The 21,217-nt window shown below is 43.7% G+C and overlaps 1 protein-coding gene across 2 annotated transcripts in view; it reads left to right on the top strand.

Annotated features, from left to right (window-relative positions):
• Window positions 1–20,223, top strand: part of LOC135551102 (periostin-like) — an 89,529-nt gene extending 69,306 nt beyond the window's left edge. The window contains exons 14-23 of one of the 2 annotated variants that reach the window (XM_064982518.1): window positions 626–728; window positions 893–960; window positions 1,059–1,104; window positions 1,194–1,247; window positions 4,204–4,629; window positions 4,845–4,910; window positions 13,548–13,601; window positions 14,755–14,841; window positions 15,170–15,208; window positions 17,648–20,223. In XM_064982518.1, the coding sequence (XP_064838590.1) occupies window positions 626–728; window positions 893–960; window positions 1,059–1,104; window positions 1,194–1,247; window positions 4,204–4,629; window positions 4,845–4,910; window positions 13,548–13,601; window positions 14,755–14,841; window positions 15,170–15,208; window positions 17,648–17,766 (1,062 nt within the window). In that variant the 3' untranslated portion in view covers window positions 17,767–20,223. The remainder of the gene's footprint in view (window positions 1–625; window positions 729–892; window positions 961–1,058; window positions 1,105–1,193; window positions 1,248–4,203; window positions 4,630–4,844; window positions 4,911–13,547; window positions 13,602–14,754; window positions 14,842–15,169; window positions 15,209–17,647) is intronic. The other variant, XM_064982519.1, reaches the window with a different exon arrangement.
• Window positions 20,224–21,217: the final 994 nt, after the last annotated feature.

The following is a 21,217-nucleotide window of genomic DNA, read 5'->3' as shown; positions in this document are numbered from 1 at the left end:
ATATCCTTGTTGCTGTTTCATCTCCCAAGTGAAACTTGATCAATGACAGCTTGATCAATGACTGCTTGATCAATGACTGCTTGATCAATGACAGCTTGATCAATGACTGCTTGATCAATGACAGCTTGATCAATGACTGCTTGATCAATGACAGCTTGATCAATGACAACTTGATCAAGGACAACTTGATCAAGGACAGCTTGATCAATGACAGCTTGATCAATGACTACTTGATCAAGGACAGCTTAATCAATGACAACTTGATCAATGACAACTTGACCAATGACAATGTTGGAGTACAAACAGCCAACAGAGCTGCAGTTCTGTGTTGGCTGGAAAACGCTGTTAGTGCATAGATCATGTTTTAGGGTTTTTGGAGTTCATTTGAATATTATAATTATTATTAAGTAATCATGTTATCAGCACTCACAGGTGCACAACTCTCTCCATGTATACTGCACCCCATCCTATTACTATTGGTTACATTAATAACAATGGTTATAACTGGTTATAACTCTTAGGACCCTTGTTATGACAGGTGCACAACTCCATCATGTCTATTATTGGTAATCCTATAGTTATAGCGTTAGTTATAACACGGTTATGACTGTGTTTTCAACGACAGGTGAACAAGTCCATCCAGGTGAACTCGCTGGACGTGCCAGACATTGATCTGATGGCCACCAACGGAGTGATTCACGTAGTAAAGAACATCCTTTACCCTGGGGGTGAGTTGTGTGTGTGTGTGTGTGTGTGTGTGTGTGTGTGTGTGTGTGTGTGTGTGTGTGTGTGTGTGTGTGTGTGTGTGTGTGTGTGTGTGTGTGTGTGTGTGTGTGTGTGTGTGTGTGTGTGTGTGTGTGTGTGTGTGTAACCATGTATCTGTGATCTCCAGACCTGCCTGTGGGTCGCGAGTCCCTGCTGGTGCTGCTGAAGAAACTCATCAAGTACATCCAGATCAAGGTAGGTGTGTGTTTTATTGTCTGGCCATATCTTCAGTCATATATATTTAACTTCTGTCTCACCTTACCCCCAACCTCTCATGTGTTGTTGTGTTTTAGTACGTCTCTGGATTCTCCTATACCAAAATCCCCCTCACCTTCATCAGTAAGTTCATCCTTACCGTCTTCATCATCATCGTCGTCGATTGTTCTGAACTTCGACGTAATACCAGCCTTTGTTCGTTTGTTTTGCAGAGAGGACAATCACCACAACAACTCACGTCCAAGCGGAATCACACGTGGATTCAGGTAAACAGATGTTTAAGTTTAATATAATATAATCTCGTTATTTATGGTCGATGTTCTAGCAGAGTAACACATTTCTGAAATTCAGCGGGGGGGGGTCCTACGGCAGTCTTGTATGTTACTGTAGCGATCTGGCAACTTTGTCAAGGGGTTCGGATCTCTTGGCATAATGGCTCAAGTGTCGGACAAGTGGTTGCTCTGATAAACTACCGCTGTCTATCTTCCATGTTGACCTCCGTCCGTCCCATGTGGAATGTTGACCTCCTGTTGATAATGTAGCCTAAGTGGTCTCTTGTTGATGAGGTAATTGGTCTCTTGTTGATGAGGTAATTGAGCTGCCACTGTATCGTAAGTAGAGAAGGAGAGTCCAGGCCAGTATCTGTCCTTTTGGGTCTGAGCCCAATCCAACGAGAGCCTGGCCCGCTGTATTAGGAAACAGCAATGTGTGGATAACTAGTTTGGTGTAGGCTATTTAGGAAGTAAGAGGGATCGCCTGCCTCCCGTTAAAGGGGCAATCTGCAATTGCTGCATACATTTTTGGAATAGTCAAATAATGGTATACAGTGTTGCCCATTGATTCTTGAAGAATATAACTTAGAAATGCTTCATGAGCTTAGTTCAACTGTCGTATCCCATCAGAACCCAACCACTAGGCAGTGTAGCCTAGTGGTTAGAGCCCTGTACTAGTAACCAAAAGGTTGCAAGTTCACATCCCCGAGCTGACAAGGTACAAAATCTGTCGTTCTGCCCCTGAACAGGCAGTTAACCCACTGTTCCTAGGCCGTCATTGAAAATAAGAATTTGTTCTTAACTGACTTGCCTAGTTAAATAAAATAAATAATCTTGATTGACTCCAGATGGTTCCAAGTACTTATTTCAAATGTAACCCAGAGAACTCTGGCTGTGGTTTTCCATCTGGTTGAGAGCCTTTCAGACAGCTGAGGTTTGTAGAGGTCTATGTATCTGAAAGGTGTATTCTGATATCTCTGTGGGTTGTCCATCTCTGTATTGTGTTCTGATATCTCTGTGGGTTGTCCATCTCTGTATTGTGTTCTGATATCTCTGTGGGTTGTCCATCTCTGTATTGTGTTCTGATATCTCTGTGGGTTGTCCATCTTTGTATTGTGTTCTGATATCTCTGTGGGTTGTCCATCTCTGTATTGTGTTCTGATATCTCTGTGGGTTGTCCATCTCTGTATTGTGTTCTGATTCCAGCTGTGGGTTGTCCATCTCTGTATTGTGTTCTGATATCTCTGTGGGTTGTCCATCTCTGTATTGTGTTCTGATATCTCTGTGGGTTGTCCATCTCTGTATTGTGTTCTGATATCTCTGTGGGTTGTCCATCTCTGTATTGTGTTCTGATATCTCTGTGGGTTGTCCATCTCTGTATTGTGTTCTGATATCTCTGTGGGTTGTCCATCTCTGTATTGTGTTCTGATATCTCTGTGGGTTGTCCATCTCTGTATTGTGTTCTGATATCTCTGTGGGTTGTCCATCTCTGTATTGTGTTCTGATATCTCTGTGGGTTGTCCATCTCTGTATTGTGTTCTGATATCTCTGTGGGTTGTCCATCTCTGTATTGTGTTCTGATATCTCTGTGGGTCGTCCTTCCCTTTATTGTGTTCTAATATCTCTGTGGGTTGTCCATCTCTGTATTGTGTTCTGATATCTCTGTGGGTTGTCCATCTCTGTATTGTGTTCTGATATCTCTGTGGGTTGTCCTTCCCTTTATTGTGTTCTGATATCTCTGTGTGTTGTCCATCTCTGTATTGTGTTCTGATATCTTTGTGGGTTGTCCATCTCTGTATTGTGTTCTGATATCTCTGTGGGTCGTCCATCTCTGTATTGTGTTCTGATATCTCTGTAGGTTGTCCATCTCTGTATTGTGTTCTGATATCTCTGTGGGTTGTCCATCTCTGTATTGTATTCTGATATCTCTGTGGGTTGTCCATCTCTGTATTGTGTTCTGATATCTCTGTGGGTTGTCCATCTCTGTATTGTGTTCTGATATCTCTGTGGGTTGTCCATCTCTGTATTGTGTTCTGATATCTCTGTGGGTTGTCCATCTCTGTATTGTGTTCTGATATCTCTGTGGGTTGTCCATCTCTGTATTGTGTTCTGATATCTCTGTGGGTCGTCCTTCCCTTTATTGTGTTCTGATATCTCTGTGGGTTGTCCATCTCTGTATTGTGTTCTGATATCTCTGTGGGTTGTCCATCTCTGTATTGTGTTCTGATATCTCTGTGGGTCGTCCTTCCCTTTATTGTGTTCTGATATCTCTGTGGGTTGTCCATCTCTGTATTGTGTTCTGATATCTCTGTGGGTTGTCCATCTCTGTATTGTGTTCTGATATCTCTGTGGGTTGTCCATCTCTGTATTGTGTTCTGATATCTCTGTGGGTCGTCCATCTCTGTATTGTGTTCTGATATCTCTGTGGGTTGTCCATCTCTGTATTGTGTTCTGATATCTCTGTGGGTTGTCCATTTATGTATTGTGTTCTGATTCCAGCTATCTCTGTGGGCTGTCCTTCCCTTTAATGTGTTCTAATTCCAGCCATCTCTGTGGGTCGTCCTTCCCTTTATTGTGTTCTAATTCCAGCTATCTCTGTGGGTTTGTTTCTCTTTATTGTGTTCTAATTCCAGCTTTCTCTGTGGGTTGATCTGATCTCAGATCTGTCAGCCTTCAGCTGTTCAAGGCTCTAATAGAAACTGACTTATGCTGCAACACTGAATATCGACAGGGATATAAAATAGTGCCTCTTCACTCCAGAAATGCGGTAGTCCATGATTGAAGGCTAGTTTTAGCAGTGGGTTCTCACTCATACCGTTCTTTATCAACCTTTTGTATTGATAAATGGTTGGTTTTTAATCAGTACATTCCTCACATTTCCAATGTATCTTTGCTGGGGTTATAGACCCTTCAGATGCTGAGGATTTAATCCATCCTTCTTCCTCTCCAGTGCCTGAAATCACCAAGGTGACCAGAGTGATCAAAGGAGAGCCGACCCTCACCAAGGTTACGAGACGCATCGAGGGAGTACCGTCCGTCACCAAGGTTACGAGACGCATCGAGGGAGTACCATCCATCACCAAGGTTACCAGGGTCATCGAGGGCGAACCCGCTATCACCAAGGTTACCAGAGTTGTCGAGGGCGAACCCGCTATCACCAAGGTTACCAGGGTCATCGAGGGCGAACCCGCTATCACCAAGGTTACAAGAGTTGTCCAGGGCAAACCCGCTATCACCAAGGTTACAAGAGTCGTCGAGGGTGAGCCTGCCTTCAACAAGGTTACCAGGGTCATCGAGGGAGAACCAAGCATTACCAAGGTTACCAGGGTCATCGAAGGAGTGCCTTCCATCACAAAGGTCACTAGAGTTATTGAGAGTAAGTTCCCATGTTTCCAAAATGTTGGATCTGGAACATTGGCTCACAGCAAGGCCGTGGCTAAGGCTTGGGTTGGTCAATTTGTGGGTCAGGACTCACAGCTCTCAGACGTCACATTGAGGATAGTTGAATGTAAATATTACATTGACCTGCTGCCGGGTTGAGTTAGATTACAGTGGGAGACATAAATAATTCCTCTCTATCCTCTCACACAGCTCCCCGTGGTTCCTCCGATGGAAGGCTGAAGACTGAAGGAGACATCAACCAGATGCTTGAGGAAGGTCAGTAAAGATCTTTAGTCCTTCAAGAAATAATCCATAGTGTTATATTTATTTCAATCTATTTATATTTATTTATAACATTTACATTTAAGTCATTTAGCAGACGCTCTTATCCAGAGCGACTTACAAATTGGTGAATTCACCTTCTGTCATCCAGTGGAACAGCCACTTTACAATAGTGCATCTAAATCATTTAAGGGGGGGTGAGAAGGATTACTTTATCCTATCCTAGGTATTCCTTGAAGAGGTGGGGTTTCAGGTGTCTCCGGAAGGTGGTGATTGACTCCGCTGTCCTGGCGTCGTGAGGGAGTTTGTTCCACCATTGGGGGGCCAGAGCAGCGTACAGTTTTGACTGGGCTGAGCGGGAACTGTACTTCCTTAGTGGTAGGGAGGCGAGCAGGCCAGAGGTGGATGAACGCAGTGCCCTTGTTTGGGTGTAGGGCCTGATCAGAGCCTGGAGGTACTGCGGTGCCGTTCCCCTCACAGCTCCGTAGGCAAGCACCATGGTCTTGTAGCGGATGCGAGCTTCAACTGGAAGCCAGTGGAGAGAGCGGAGGAGCGGGGTGACGTGAGAGAACTTGGGAAGGTTGAACACCAGACGGGCTGCGGCGTTCTGGATGAGTTGTAGGGGTTTAATGGCACAGGCAGGGAGCCAAGCCAACAGCGAGTTGCAGTAATCCAGACGGGAGATGACAAGTGCCTGGATTAGGACCTGCGCCGCTTCCTGTGTGAGGCAGGGTCGTACTCTGCGGATGTTGTAGAGCATGAACCTACAGGAACGGGCCACCGCCTTGATGTTAGTTGAGAACGACAGGGTGTTGTCCAGGATCACGCCAAGGTTCTTAGCGCTCTGGGAGGAGGACACAATGGAGTTGTCAACCGTGATGGCGAGATCATGGAACGGGCAGTCCTTCCCCGGGAGGAAGAGCAGCTCCGTCTTGCCGAGGTTCAGCTTGAGGTGGTGATCCGTCATCCACACTGATATGTCTGCCAGACATGCAGAGATGCGATTCGCCACCTGGTCATCAGAAGGGGGAAAGGAGAAGATTAATTGTGTGTCGTCTGCATAGCAATGATAGGAGAGACCATGTGAGGTTATGACAGAGCCAAGTGACTTGGTGTATAGCGAGAATAGGAGAGGGCCTAGAACAGAGCCCTGGGGGACACCAGTGGTGAGAGCGCGTGGCGAGGAGACAGATTCTCGCCACGCCACCTGGTAGGAGCGACCGGTCAGGTAGGACGCAATCCAAGCGTGGGCCGCGCCGGAGATGCCCAACTCGGAGAGGGTGGAGAGGAGGATCTGATGGTTCACAGTATCGAAGGCAGCCGATAGGTCTAGAAGGATGAGAGCAGAGGAGAGAGAGTTAGCTTTAGCAGTGCGGAGCGCCTCCGTGATACAGAGAAGAGCAGTCTCAGTTGAATGACTAGTCTTGAAACCTGACTGATTTGGATCAAGAAGGTCATTCTGAGAGAGATAGCGGGAGAGCTGGCCAAGGACGGCACGTTCAAGAGTTTTGGAGAGAAAAGAAAGAAGGGATACTGGTCTGTAGTTGTTGACATCGGAGGGATCGAGGTTTTTTCAGAAGGGGTGCAACTCTCGCTCTCTTGAAGACGGAAGGGACGTAGCCAGCGGTCAGGGATGAGGTGATGAGCGAGGTGAGGTAAGGGAGAAGGTCTCCGGAAATGGTCTGGAGAAGAGAGGAGGGGATAGGGTCAAGCGGGCAGGTTGTTGGGCGGCCGGCCGTCACAAGAAGCGAGATTTCATCTGGAGAGAGAGGGGAGAAAGAGGTCAGAGCACAGGGTAGGGCAGTGTGAGCAGAACCAGCGGTGTCGTTTGACTTAGCAAACGAGGATCGGATGTCGTCGACCTTCTTTTCAAAATGGTTGACGAAGTCATCTGCAGAGAGGGAGGAGGGGGGGAGGGGGAGGAGGATTCAGGAGGGAGGAGGATTCAGGAGGGAGGAGAAGGTGGCAAAGAGCTTCCTAGGGTTAGAGGCAGATGCTTGGAATTTAGAGTGGTAGAAAGTGGCTTTAGCAGCAGAGACAGAGGAGGAAAATGTAGAGAGGAGGGAGTGAAAGGATGCCAGGTCCGCAGGGAGGCGAGTTTTCCTCCATTTCCGCTCGGCTGCTCGGAGCACTCTTCTGTGAGCTCGCAATGAGTCGTCGAGCCACGGAGCGGGAGGGGAGGACCGAGCCGGCCTGGAGGATAGGGGACATAGAGAGTAAAAGGATGCAGAAAGGGAAGAGAGGAGGGTTGAGGAGGCAGAATCAGGAGATAGGTTGGAGAAGGTATGAGCAGAGGGAAGAGATGATAGGATGGAAGAGGAGAGAGTAGCGGGGGAGAGAGAGCGAAGGTTGGGACGGCGCGATACCATCCGAGTAGGGGCAGTGTGGGAAGTGTTGGAAGAGAGCGAGAGGGAAAAGGATACAAGGTAGTGGTCGGAGACTTGGAGGGGAGTTGCAATGAGGTTAGTGGAAGAACAGCATCTAGTAAAGATGAGGTCGAGCGTATTGCCTGCCTTGTGAGTAGGGGGGAAGGTGAGAGGGTGAGGTCAAAAGAGGAGAGGAGTGGAAAGAAGGAGGCAGAGAGGAATGAGTCAAAGGTAGACGTGGGGAGGTTAAAGTCGCCCAGGACTGTGAGAGGTGAGCCGTCCTCAGGAAAGGAGCTTATCAAGGCATCAAGCTCATTGATGAACTCTCCGAGGGAACCTGGAGGGCGATAAATGATAAGGATGTTAAGCTTGAAAGGGCTGGTAACTGTGACAGCATGGAATTCAAAGGAGGCGATAGACAGATGGGTAAGGGGAGAAAGAGAGAATGACCACTTGGGAGAGATGAGGATCCCGGTGCCACCACCCCGCTGACCAGAAGCTCTCGGGGTGTGCGAGAACACGTGGGCGGACGAAGAGAGAGCAGTAGGAGTAGCAGTGTTATCTGTGGTGATCCATGTTTCCGTCAGTGCCAAGAGGTCGAGGGACTGGAGGGAGGCATAGGCTGAGATGAACTCTGCCTTGTTGGCCGCAGATCGGCAGTTCCAGAGGCTACCGGAGACCTGGAACTCCACGTGGGTCGTGCGCGCAGGGACCACCAGATTAGGGTGGCCGCGGCCATGCGGTGTGGAGCGTTTGTATGGTCTGTGCAGAGAGGAGAGAACAGGGATAGATAGACACATAGTTGACAGGCTACAGAAGAGGCTACGCTAATGCAAAGGAGATTGGAATGACAAGTGGACTACACGTCTCGAATGATCAGAAAGTTAAGCTTACGTAGCAAGAATCTTATTGACTAAAATGATTGAAATGATACAGTACTGCTGGAGTAGGCTAGCTGGCAGTGGCTGCGTTGTTGACTTTGTAGGCTAGCAGGCAGTGGCTGTGTTGTTGACACTACACTAATCAAGTCGTTCCGTCGAGTGTAATAGTTTCTACAGTGCTGCTATTCGGGGGCTAGCCGGCTAGCTAGCAGTGTTGATTACGTTACGTTACGTTAAAAGAACGACAATAGCTGGCTAGCTAACCTAGAAAATCGCTCTAGACTACACAATTGTCTTAGATACAAAGACGGCTATGTAGCTAGCTAGCTACGATCAAACAAATCAAACCGTTGTACTGTAATGAAGTGAAATGAAAATGTGATACTACCTGTGGAGCGAAGCGGAATGTTGACCGGGTTGTTGAAGTTCTTATTCGGTAGACGTTGGCTAGCTGTTGGCTAGCTAGCTAGCAGTATCTCCTACGTTACGGACGACAAATGGCTGGCTAGCTAACCTCGGTAAATTAAGATAATCACTCTAAGTCTACACACTCTAAACTACACAATTATCTTGGATACGAAGACAGCAAAGACAACTATGTAGCTAGCTAACACTACACTAATCGAGTCGTTCAGTTGAGTGTAATAGTTTCTACAGTGCTGGTAGACGGTGGACGATTAGCTAGCTGCTGGGCACATAGCAGTGTAGACTACGTTAGGATGACGAAATACGATAATTACGCAATTATCTTTGATACAAAGACGGCTATGTAGCTAGCTAAGAAGGAATTGCTAAGATTAGACAAATCAAACCGTTGTACTATAATGAAATGTAATGAAAATGTAATGAAAAGTTATACTACCTGCGGACCGAAGTGTAGATGCGACCGCTCGCTCCAACCCGGAACCGGAAACAAATGTATACAGATGCTGTTTCTTAATTTGATCATCCTGCTGTGCGAAGGTGGTGTATTGGAGGTTTAAAAACGCTTCTAACGTTTGTTATTTCCACTTTAATATTTCAGACTTGATTTACCGTTAAAAAAAAATGACCGTGAATTATTATCCACATAACGATTTACATTTCCTGTTCCTGCACCTTTATTTTCCTGCTGTAGCAAACTGGCTCAAATTAAGATACGGCATCTGTATCAATGTATGGACATCTTTAAACAATATAAGGTATAGACGTCAATGTACGTTAACATTCTATAGACGTCAATATACGTTAACATTCTGTAGACATCAATGAATTTAACGTCTATAGACGTCTATAGAATGTTAACATACTTTGACATCTATAGAATGTAGAAGTGCGTTAACATTCTATAGACGTCTACGTTATGTTAACATTCTATAGACGTCAACCTTATGTTAACATTCTATAGATGTCAATGTACGTTAACATTCTACATGTCACGTTCTGACCCTAGTTCTTGTGTTATTTGTTTGTTTTAGTTGGTCAGGACGTGAGTTGGGGTGGGCATTCTATGTTTTGTGTTTCTAGGTTGGTTTTCTGTGTTCGGCCTTGTATGGTTCTCAATCAGAGGCAGGTGTCATTAGTTGTCTCTGATTGAGAATCACACTTAGGTAGCCTGGGTTTCACTGTTGGTTTGGTGGGTGATTGTTTCCGTGTCTATATATATATATATATATATATATATACATATATATATATATATATATATATATATATATATATATATATATATATATATATATATATATATATATATATATATATATATATATATATATATATATATATATATATATAGTTGAATAATATTTAATGGCAAACATGCAAAGGCTTTTCAATGGAAAAAAGGCATCTACTCCTAATATTGGCCATATAGCTTTGTAACATGTTGATCAGTTGTTGATGGAGCTTTACATACATGCACGTAGCCTAGTCATGTTGTATGTGACACGTTGGTGTAATCTGATCACGACGAGTATGTGCTACGTTACGTTGAAATCCTGAAATCTGTTGGTGAAGCCCCTTCTGTTCCCAAATACTAATGTTGGATTACTTTCAATCCATCAACAATGTGTTTCTTGTTTTCTTGTAAGTACTTTAAGAATTGGCAGGTGCAGTGCATTGAGGTACTGTCCGTGCAAACTGATATCTCTTAAACCTCCGCGTGGGAGCAGACATCAACTAGTGGGTTTTATAAGCAGACCGAAACGGACCGTTTTCTATATATCCACCCTCTTTGATCAAGAGCTTGATAATTAGTTGACAAGTTGAATCGGGTGTAGGAGGAGGAGGGTGGAGGGTGGAGGAGGAGATCAAGAACCTCGCAGAGGGAGGTTAGTCTGTCGGAGACGTAAACAAACAAACGACTGACGACCGTACGTACACATCATCCAACATGGATGCTTTCCTATCGCCCTCTCTCTGTGCATCCCATAATATGGAAACTGTCTGGCAACGTTCGTTTTTTGAGGACTGTGAATATTCAGCCGGGAAAATAATTTATATGGAAACAAATTTAGATGGAAATAAAAGTTATAAGCTTATTATTATTATTGTTGTTATTATTATTATTGTTATTATTATTGTTGTTATTATTATTATTGTTATTATTGTTGTTATTATTATTATTATTGTTATTATTATTGTTGTTATTATTATTATTGTTATTATTGTTGTTATTATTATTATTATTGTTATTATTATTGTTATTATTATTATTATTGTTATTATTATTGTTACTATTATTATTGTTACTATTATTATTGTTATTATTATTGTTGTTATTATTGTTATTATTATTATTGTTATTATTATTATTGTTATTATTATTATTATTATTATTGTTGTTGTTATTATTGTTGTTATTATTATTATTGTTATTATTGTTATTATTGTTATTATTGACCTCAAAATGCTCCAAAGTACCATTAATAACACTCACACACTAACATTGAGTGGCTGCTGCCAACACACTGACTCAACTCCAGCCACTTTAATAATGGGAATTGATGGGAAATGATGTAAAATATATCACTAGCCACTTTAAACAATGCTGCCTAATATAATGTTTACATACCCTACATTATTCATCTCATATCTATACGTATATACTGTACTCTATATCATCCACTGCATCTTTATGTAATACATGTATCACTAGCCAATTTAAACTATGCCACTCTGTACCATCACTCATTCATATATCTTTATGTACATATTCTTTATCCATTTACATGTGTATAAGGTAGTAGTTTTGGAATTGTTAGTTAGATTACTCGTTGGTTATTACTGCATTGTCGGAACTAGAAGCACAAGCATTTTGCAATATTCGCATTAACATCTGCTAACCATGTGTATGTGACAAATAAAATTGGATTTGATTTGATTTGATTCACACACCTACAATTGAACCGTATATTATATAACACTATTGGACGAATCAGATATCCGTATGGATCCTAAACCCTGACAACAAAGCAGTAAACCCAATCCAAAGTAAAGACATAAAAAGATGGATGGTAATTCTCTGCGCTGTGTACTGGCTGTGAGGTGACCTGCATGTGTCACCAGCCTGGACGATTCAGGGTAATGTATAATCTCTCTGAAGCTAAGAGCAGAAGACTTATTCACAAAGGACTGCCCAGTGAAAATCTCACTTTTAAAAGTTGATATTCAGGCTAGGTGTCCCGCTAGCGGGACACAGAGTGCAGTATGAATAAATAATCGTAATATTAAACATTCATGAACATACGAGTGCCTTATATCATTTAAAAGCTTAGCTTCTTGTTAATCTAACAGCATTGTCAGATTTCAAAAAGGCTTCACGGCGAAACCATTCCATTCAATTGTCTGAGGACCTCGCCACACAACATATTTTTCAACCAGCACGGGCTTCACGAAATCACTTTCCCCCAAAAACCCCATCTCAAACTTATATCTCAAACACTGTCTACCCCTTTTTGACAAAAGTCCTATGCCAAATGGGATTCCATCCATGTCTACACAGACATGCTATTGGCCCAAAAGACACGAAACAAATAATTTATCAAAGCTCTATTTTCCAACATCAGAATGTTGTAGTCCATATTCTGTCGTAGTCCATGTTCTGTTGTAGTCCCAGGACCTGTTGTAGTCCATGTTCTGTTGTAGTTCATGTTCTGTTGTAGTCCCATGTTCTTTTGTAGCCCATATTCTGTTGTAGTCCATATTCTGTAGTAGTCCCATGTTCTGTTGTAGTCCATGTTCTGTTGTAGTCCATGTTCTGTTGTAGTCCATGTTCTGTTGTAGTCCATATTCTGCTGTAGTCCATATTCTGTAGTAGTCCCATGTTCTGTTGTAGTCCATATTCTGTTATAGTCCATATTCTGTAGTAGTCCCATGTTCTGTTGTAGTCCCATGTTCTGTTGTAGTCCATATTCTGTTGTAGTCCATATTCTGTTGTAGTCCATATTCTGTTGTAGTCCATATTCTGTTGTAGTCCATATTCTGTTGTAGTCCCATGTTCTGTCGTAGTCCATGTTCTGTTGTAGTCCATGTCCTGTTGTAGTCCTTGTTCTGTTGTAGTCCATATTCTGTTGTAGTCCATGTTCTGTCGTAGTCCATATTCTGTTGTAGTCCATGTTCTGTTGTAGTCCATATTCTGCTGTAGTCCATATTCTGTAGTAGTCCCATGTTCTGTTGTAGTCCATATTCTGTTGTAGTCCATGTTCTGTCGTAGTCCATATTCTGTTGTAGTCCATGTTCTGTTGTAGTCCATATTCTGTTATAGTCCATATTCTGTAGTAGTCCCATGTTCTGTTGTAGTCCATGTTCTGTTGTAGTCCATGTTCTGTTGTAGTCCATGTTCTGTTGTAGTCCATGTTCTGTTGTAGTCCATGTTCTGTTGTAGTCCATGTTCTGTTGTAGGCCATGTTCTGTTGTAGGCCATGTTCTGTTGTAGGCCATGTTCTGTTGTAGGCCATGTTCTGTTGTAGGCCATGTTATGTCGTAGTCCATGTTTTGTCGTAGTCCATGTTCTGTCGTAGTCCATGTTCTGTCGTAGTCCATGTTCTGTCGTAGTCCATGTTCTGTTGTTGTTCATATTCTGTTTTGTCCAGTAGTTTGAGAGAGAACACATATGAATGTGAAACATGGTGGTTTGTGGGTATGTGTCTGTCCATCATCTGTCAGTCTGTCTGTCTGCACTGATGGGTTATGGTGCCCAGTGTGAATTGTGAATGGATTGGTCCACTTCTGTAAAGGTGAAGTGTTTGTGCGTGCATCGAGATGTGTGTGTCTGTGTGTTAGTGGTGGTGAAGTAGGAGGCATAGCCGGGTGTGTACTGTGTTTGTCAGTCTGTCTCTGGTCAGTATGAGTTGTTAAATGACTACGACATCCCTCCACTCCTCTCTGCTGCTGTTCTTAAGGTGGAACCGGACACACAACGGTCACCAAGATCATGGAGCCTCACATCATTGAGGGTAGGGCCACCTTAAATGAACTCTCTTCTCTCTAGACAGAGTATCTTGCTGTTAATGCTCAGTACAATCTCCCCTGATTCGGAGAACACCGATATCCCCAAAATCCTTCAGTGTTGCAGAGCTGAAGAAAGTAGAAAACAGGTGGAACCAAAATGGGATCAGGTTCCATGTTGGATTGTTAGGTGGAGTTATTTTTACCAACAACTACCAGGGTCGAGGGTAGAGGACCAGGGTCGAGGGTACAGGACCAGGGTCGAGGGTACAGGACCAGGGTCGCGGGTCCAGGGTCGCGGGTCCAGGGTCGCGGGTCCAAGGTCGCGGGTCCAAGGTCGCGGGTCCAGGGTCGCGGGTGCGGTTCCAGGGTCGCGGGTCCAGGGTCGCGGGTCCAAGGTCGCGGGTCCAGGGTCGCGGGTCCAGGGTCGTGGGTGCGGGTCCAGGGTCGCGGACCAGGGTCCAGGGTCGCGGGTACGGGTCCAGGGTCTCGGATCCAGGGTCGCGGGTCCAGGGTCTTGGGTACGGATCCAGGGTCGCGGGTCCAGGGTCTCGGGTACGGATCCAGGGTCGCGGGTCCAGGGTCGCGGGTACGGGTCCAGGGTCGCGGGACCAGAGTCGCGGCTACGGGTCCAGGGTCAAGGGTCGCGGGTACGGGTCCGGGGTCCAGGGTCGCGGGTACGGGTCCAGGGTCGCGGGACCAGGGTCGCGGGTACGGGACCAGGGTCGCGGGTCCAGGGTCGCGGGTACGGGTCCAGGGTCTCGGGTACGGGTCCAGGGTCGCGGGTACGGGTCCAGGGTCGCGGGTCCAGGGTCGCGGGTCCAGGGTCACGGGTACGGGTCCAGGGTCGCGGGTCCAGGGTCATGGGTACGGGTCCAGGGTCGCGGGTCCAGGGTCACGGGTACGGGTCCAGGGTCGCGGGTCCAGGGTAGCGGGTCCAGGGTCACGGGTACGGGTCCAGGGTCGCGGGTACGGGACCAGGGTCGCGGGTACGGGAACATGGTCGAGGGTACGGGACCAGGGTCGAGGGTACGGGACCAGGGTCGAGGGTCGAGGGTACGGGACCAGGGTCGAGGGAGCTGTGTTCTACAGTGTGAAACAGTATCTGTGGATCCATGCATCCGCCATTTTGTGTCTAACAGCTCCAGTTTCCTCCCACAGGCCCAGAATTCTCTAAGATCACCACCATCCATGGCAACCCGGAAATGATCGACCAAGAGTCAGAGAGGATCACCAAACTAATCCAAGGTCAGAACCTACAATCTTTCAAGTTGAAGTCCTAATCAAGATTTTCAGACCTGAAGACAAGTTGTCTCTGTTAAGCACTTTCCCCTAATTTAAACAACATACAAGCATGCACACAATAACCGTTAGGAAGGATATCCTCCCTGCATAGCGTTGCTAATTGCTTTTGCTTCAGAAATATGCGTATTTTGTAACACAGAAAGGTGTCAGGAAAGCCATTTTACAAAGTGTCTTGCGTTCTTGCATTGGGTACTTGCAAAAGGTATAGATTGTGTTAGGCTGCATGTTCTATTTGAGTGATGGTTTGTTACCTCTCTCTCTCTCTCTACAGGTGGAGGTGGTATAGGGGCCCCTGCCAAAAGAGCTCCTGGTAACTACAGAGACATGACAAGACACACACATTCACACACCACACATCAGTGAAATTACAACTCATTCAGCAACAGGTTCGTCAACAGCCCTACGTAACACTGATGATCAAAACAAGCTGCCAAATGATTGTTGTCAGCACTGTAAGACACTATGCAGTCACCAAGTCACCAACTCAACAATATGCAGACAGTCACCAACTCAACAATATACAGACAGTCACCAACTCAACAATATGCAGACAGTCACCAACTCAACAATATACAGACAGTCACCAACTCAACAATATGCAGACAGTCACCAAGTCATCAACTCAACAATATGCAGACAGTCACCAACTCAACAATATGCAGACAGTCACCAAGTCACCAACTCAACAATATGCAGACAGTCACCAACTCAACAATATACAGACAGTCACCAACTCAACAATATGCAGACAGTCACCAACTCAACAATATGCAGACAGTCATTAAGTCACAAACTCAACAATATGCAGACAGTCACCAACTCAACAATATACAGACAGTCACCAACTCATCAATATGCAGACAGTCACTAAGTCACCAACTCATCAATATGCAGACAGTCACCAACTCAACAATATGCAGACAGTCACCAACTCAACAATATGCAGACAGTCATTAAGTCACAAACTCAACAATATGCAGACAGTCACCAACTCAACAATATGCAGACAGTCACCAAGTCACCAACTCAACAATATGCAGACAGTCACCAACTCAACAATATGCAGACAGTCACCAAGTCACCAACTCAACAATATGCAGACAGTCACCAACTCAACAATATGCAGACAGTCACCAACTCAACAATATGCAGACAGTCACCAACTCAACAATATGCAGACAGTCACCAAGTCACCAACTCAACAATATGCAGACAGTCACCAACTCAACAATATGCAGACAGTCACCAACTCAACAATATGCAGACAGTCACCAAGTCACCAACTCAACAATATGCAGACAGTCACAAACTCAACAATATGCAGACAGTCACCAACTCAACAATATACAGACAGTCACCAACTCATCAATATGCAGACAGTCACTAAGTCACCAACTCATCAATATGCAGACAGTCACCAACTCAACGATATGCAGACAGTCACCAACTCAACAATATGCAGACAGTCACCAACTCAACAATATGCAGACAGTCACCAACTCAACAATATGCAGACAGTCACCAAGTCACCAACTCATCAATATGCAGACAGTCACCAACTCAACAATATGCAGACAGTCACCAACTCAACAATATGCAGACAGTCACCAACTCAACAATATACAGACAGTCACCAACTCAACAATATGCAGACAGTCACCAACTCAACAATATGCAGACAGTCATTAAGTCACCAACTCATCAATATGCAGACAGTCACTAAGTCACCAACTCATCAATATGCAGACAGTCACCAAGTCACCAACTCAACAATATGCAGACAGTCCCTAAGTCACCAACTCAACAATATGCAGACAGTCACCAACTCAACAATATGCAGACAGTCACCAACTCAACAATATGCAGACAGTCACTAAGTCACCAACTCAACAATATGCAGACAGTCACCAACTCAACAATATGCAGACAGTCACCAACTCAACAATATGCAGACAGTCACCAAGTCACCAACTCAACAATATACAGACAGTCACCAACTCAACAATATGCAGACAGTCCCTAAGTCACCAACTCATCAATATGCAGACAGTCACCAACTCAACAATATGCAGACAGTCACCAAGTCACCAACTCAACAATATGCAGACAGTCACCAACTCAACAATATGCAGACAGTCACCAAGTCACCAACTCAACAATATGCAGACAGTCACCAACTCAACAATATGCAGACAGTCACCAACTCAACAATATGCAGACAGTCACCAAGTCACCAACTCAACAATATGCAGACAGTCACCAACTCAACAATATGCAGACAGTCACCAACTCATCAATATGCAGACAGTCACCAAGTCACCAACTCAACAATATACAGACAGTCACCAACTCAACAATATGCAGACAGTCACTAAGTCACCAACTCATCAATATGCAGACAGTCACCAAGTCACCAACTCAACAATATGCAGACAGTCACCAACTCAACAATATACAGACAGTCACCAACTCAACAATATGCAGACAGTCACTAAGTCACCAACTCAACAATATGCAGACAGTCACCAACTCAACAATATACAGACAGTCCCTAAGTCTACCAACCAAATATCTGTTGGAAAACCCTAACCTGTGATTCATACTGGTGGTCTCTACCTCTCTATCTCTGTCTCTGTTTCTCTCTTTTGTCTCTCTCTTTACATTTATTTTTCTGTTATACTCTTATTTTTCCTTTCCATCTCTTCTTCCTGTTCTGTAACTTTTCTTCTGTCCATCTCTTTCTCTACAGTTGGTGTAAGGAGGAGGAAGGTAAGGCTGGTTCGACGCCACAACAACCAAAAGTCACATCCAGCCAAGACCAGTCCATACCAGTCCAGGCCTGCCCAGTCCATATCAGTCCAGCCCTGACCAGTCCATATCAGTCCAGTCCTGACCCGCCCAGACCAGTAAAGACCAGTCCAAACCAGTAAAACCAAACGAGTAAAGACCAGTCCAGACCAATCCAGACAAGACCAGACCAGTAAAGACCAGTCCAGACCAGTAAAGACCAGTCCAAATGTATTTATAGAGCCCTTCGTACATCAGCTGATATCTCAAAGTGCTGTACAGAAACCCAGCCTAAAACCCCCAAACAGCAAGCAATGCAGGTGTAGAAGCACGGTGGTTAGGAAAAACTCCCTAGAAAGGCCAAAACCTAGGAAGAAACCTAGAGAGGAACCAGGCTGTGGGGTCCAGACCAGTAAAGACCTGTAAAGACCAGTCCAGACCAGAAAAGACCAGTCCAGACCAGTAAAGACCAGTCCAGACCAGTAAAGACCAGTCCAGACCAGTAAAGACCAGTCGAGACCAGTAAAAACCGGTAATGAACAGTCTAGAGCAGACTAGCCCTGTGGGAATATCTTTACAGATCACCATAGAGACACTGCAAGGAGCTCGCCAAGGTATACAGCAACACAAAAACACTTTCTAAGTTCCCTTGATGGGAAACAAAAGGAAGAACCCATGTGGAACATCTATAACAGTCAAGTAATCGCTCTGGGGAGCAAAAGAGGTTGGAAATACGCATTTTGGGGGGGTTGAAAAGATGTTGGAAATGCTGTATATCTTTTTTGGTTGAAAAGAAGTTGAAAATACATAGTTTCAACCAATTTTGCTCACTGGGCAGCGGTGAACAATGAAATCAACCTAGAGTGAATCAACTGGGCCAATGGTGTCGGACATGATGTTTTAACAATGCTAAGAGAATCAGTTATCCTACATGTAATGTTTGTACTGTATGCCAAGAAATTAACTTTTATCAACTTTTGCTTTGGTATGGATTAGGTAGAACATTGGATGTAATAATTGTATGGTGGAAAAGAATAAACATTTGTTTTTTGTTAATCACATTAAATCACATGAAGACATTTTGTACGTTTTTTATGGTGCTGGCATTCTGCATCTCGACCAATAGAAATGAAGCACTCTGTCTTATAGTTGCTTCTTGACCAATAAGACTTAAGCATTCTGTTTTATGGATGCATCTCAACCAATAGAAATTAAGCAATACTTTTTATCCTTTAAAGATGCTGTAGTTATCGAAACTTGACAAGCAACCAGGTTTCATTAGTTTTACTTAGTTTTTAGTTTTTCCTGTTGTGGATTACTGTTTTCTGATTCATTTGTCGGGGTTTGTTATCGATTGAGACTGTTGATGTTCAGTTGTACAATAAGACCTACCCAACATAGACCTACCCAACATAGACCTACCCAACATAGACCTACCCTACATAGACCTACCCTACATAGACCTACCCAACATAGACCTACCCAACTTAAGACCTACCCAACTTAAGACCTACCCAACTTAAGACCTACCCAACAAAATACCTACCCAACATAAGACCTACCCAACATAGACCTACCCAACATAGACCTACCCAACATAAGACCTACCCAACATAAGACCTACCCAACATAGACCTACCCAACATAGACCTACCCAACATAAGACCTACCCAACATAAGACCTACCCAACATAGACCTACCCAACATAGATCTACCCAACAAAATACCTACCCAACAAAATACCTACCCAACAAAATACCTACCCAACATAGACCGACCCAACATAGACCTACCCAACATAAGACATACACAACATAGACCTACACAACATAGACCTACCCAACATAGACCTACCCAACAAAATACCTACCCAACAAAATACCTACCCAACATAGACCTACCCAACATAAGGCCTACCCAACATAGACCTACCCAACATAGACCTACCCAACATAAGACATACCCAACATAGACCTACCCAACATAGACCTACCCAACATGAGACCTACCCAACATAGACCTACCCAACATAGACCTACCCAACATGAGACCTACCCAACATAGACCTACCCAACATAGACCTACCCAACATAGACCTACCCCACATAGACCTACCCAACATAGACCTACCCAACATATACCTACACAACATAGACCTACCCAACATAAGACCTACCCAACATAGACCTACCCAACATAGACCTACCCAACATAAGACCTACCCAACATAAGACCTACCCAACATAGACCTACCCAACAAAATACCTACCCAACATAAGACCTACCCAACATAAGATCTACCCAACATAGACCTACCCAACAAAATACCTACCCTACAAAATACCTACCCAACAAAATACCTACCCAACATAAGACCTACCCAACATAGACCTACCCAACATAAGACCTACCCAACATAAGACCTACCCAACATAAGACCTACCCAGCATAAGACCTACCCAACATAGAACCTACCCAACATAGACCTACCCAACATGTATTGGAAAAAAATGTTCAATAAATGTTTTTTTATCATGTCTGGTCATATTTGTATTGTATTCAATATTTATTTTATCAGGGATTCCTATTGTTACTGAGGTGTCTTTTACAGAGGAACCCTGCACTACAAGACCAGCAGCAATTACACAAAGACCATTACACAAAGACCATTACACAAAGACCATTACACAAAGACCATTACACAAAGACCATTACACAAAGACCATTACACAAAGACCATTACACAAAGTTGAATAACAAAGTGAATTACACAAAGACCATTACACAAAGACCATTACACAAAGACCATTACACAAAGACCATTACACAAAGACCATTACACAAAGACCATTACACAAAGACCATTACACAAAGACCATTACACAAAGTTGAATAACAAAGTGAATTACACAAAGACCATTACACAAAGACCATTACACAAAGACCATTACACAAAGACCATTACACAAAGACCATTACACAAAGACCATTACACAAAGACCATTACACAAAGACCATTACACAAAGACCATTACACAAAGTTGAATAACAAAGTGAATTACACAAAGACCATTACACAAAGACCATTACACAAAGACCATTACACAAAGACCATTACACAAAGACCATTACACAAAGACCATTACACAAAGACCATTACACAAAGACCACACACATATAGAATACATCATCAGAATACATGATTAGAATATATCATCAGAATACATGATTAGAATACATGATTAGAATACAGGATTAGAATACATGATTAGAATACATGATTAGAATACATGATTAGAATACATGATTAGAATACATCATCAGAATACATGATTAGAATACATGATTAGAATACATGATTAGAATACATGATTAGAATACATGATTAGAATACATGATTAGAATACATGATTAGAATACATCATCAGAATACATGATTAGAATACATGATTAGAATACATGATTAGAATACATGATTAGAATACATGATTAGAATACATGATTAGAATACATCATCAGAATACATGATTA

The sequence above is a fragment of the Oncorhynchus masou genome, chromosome 12 (assembly GCF_036934945.1).
Source record: "Oncorhynchus masou masou isolate Uvic2021 chromosome 12, UVic_Omas_1.1, whole genome shotgun sequence".
NCBI classification, from domain to species: Eukaryota; Metazoa; Chordata; class Actinopteri; order Salmoniformes; family Salmonidae; genus Oncorhynchus; species Oncorhynchus masou.
Note: the sequence above shows the minus strand (reverse complement) of the source record. Positions and strands in the feature narration are given on the sequence as shown.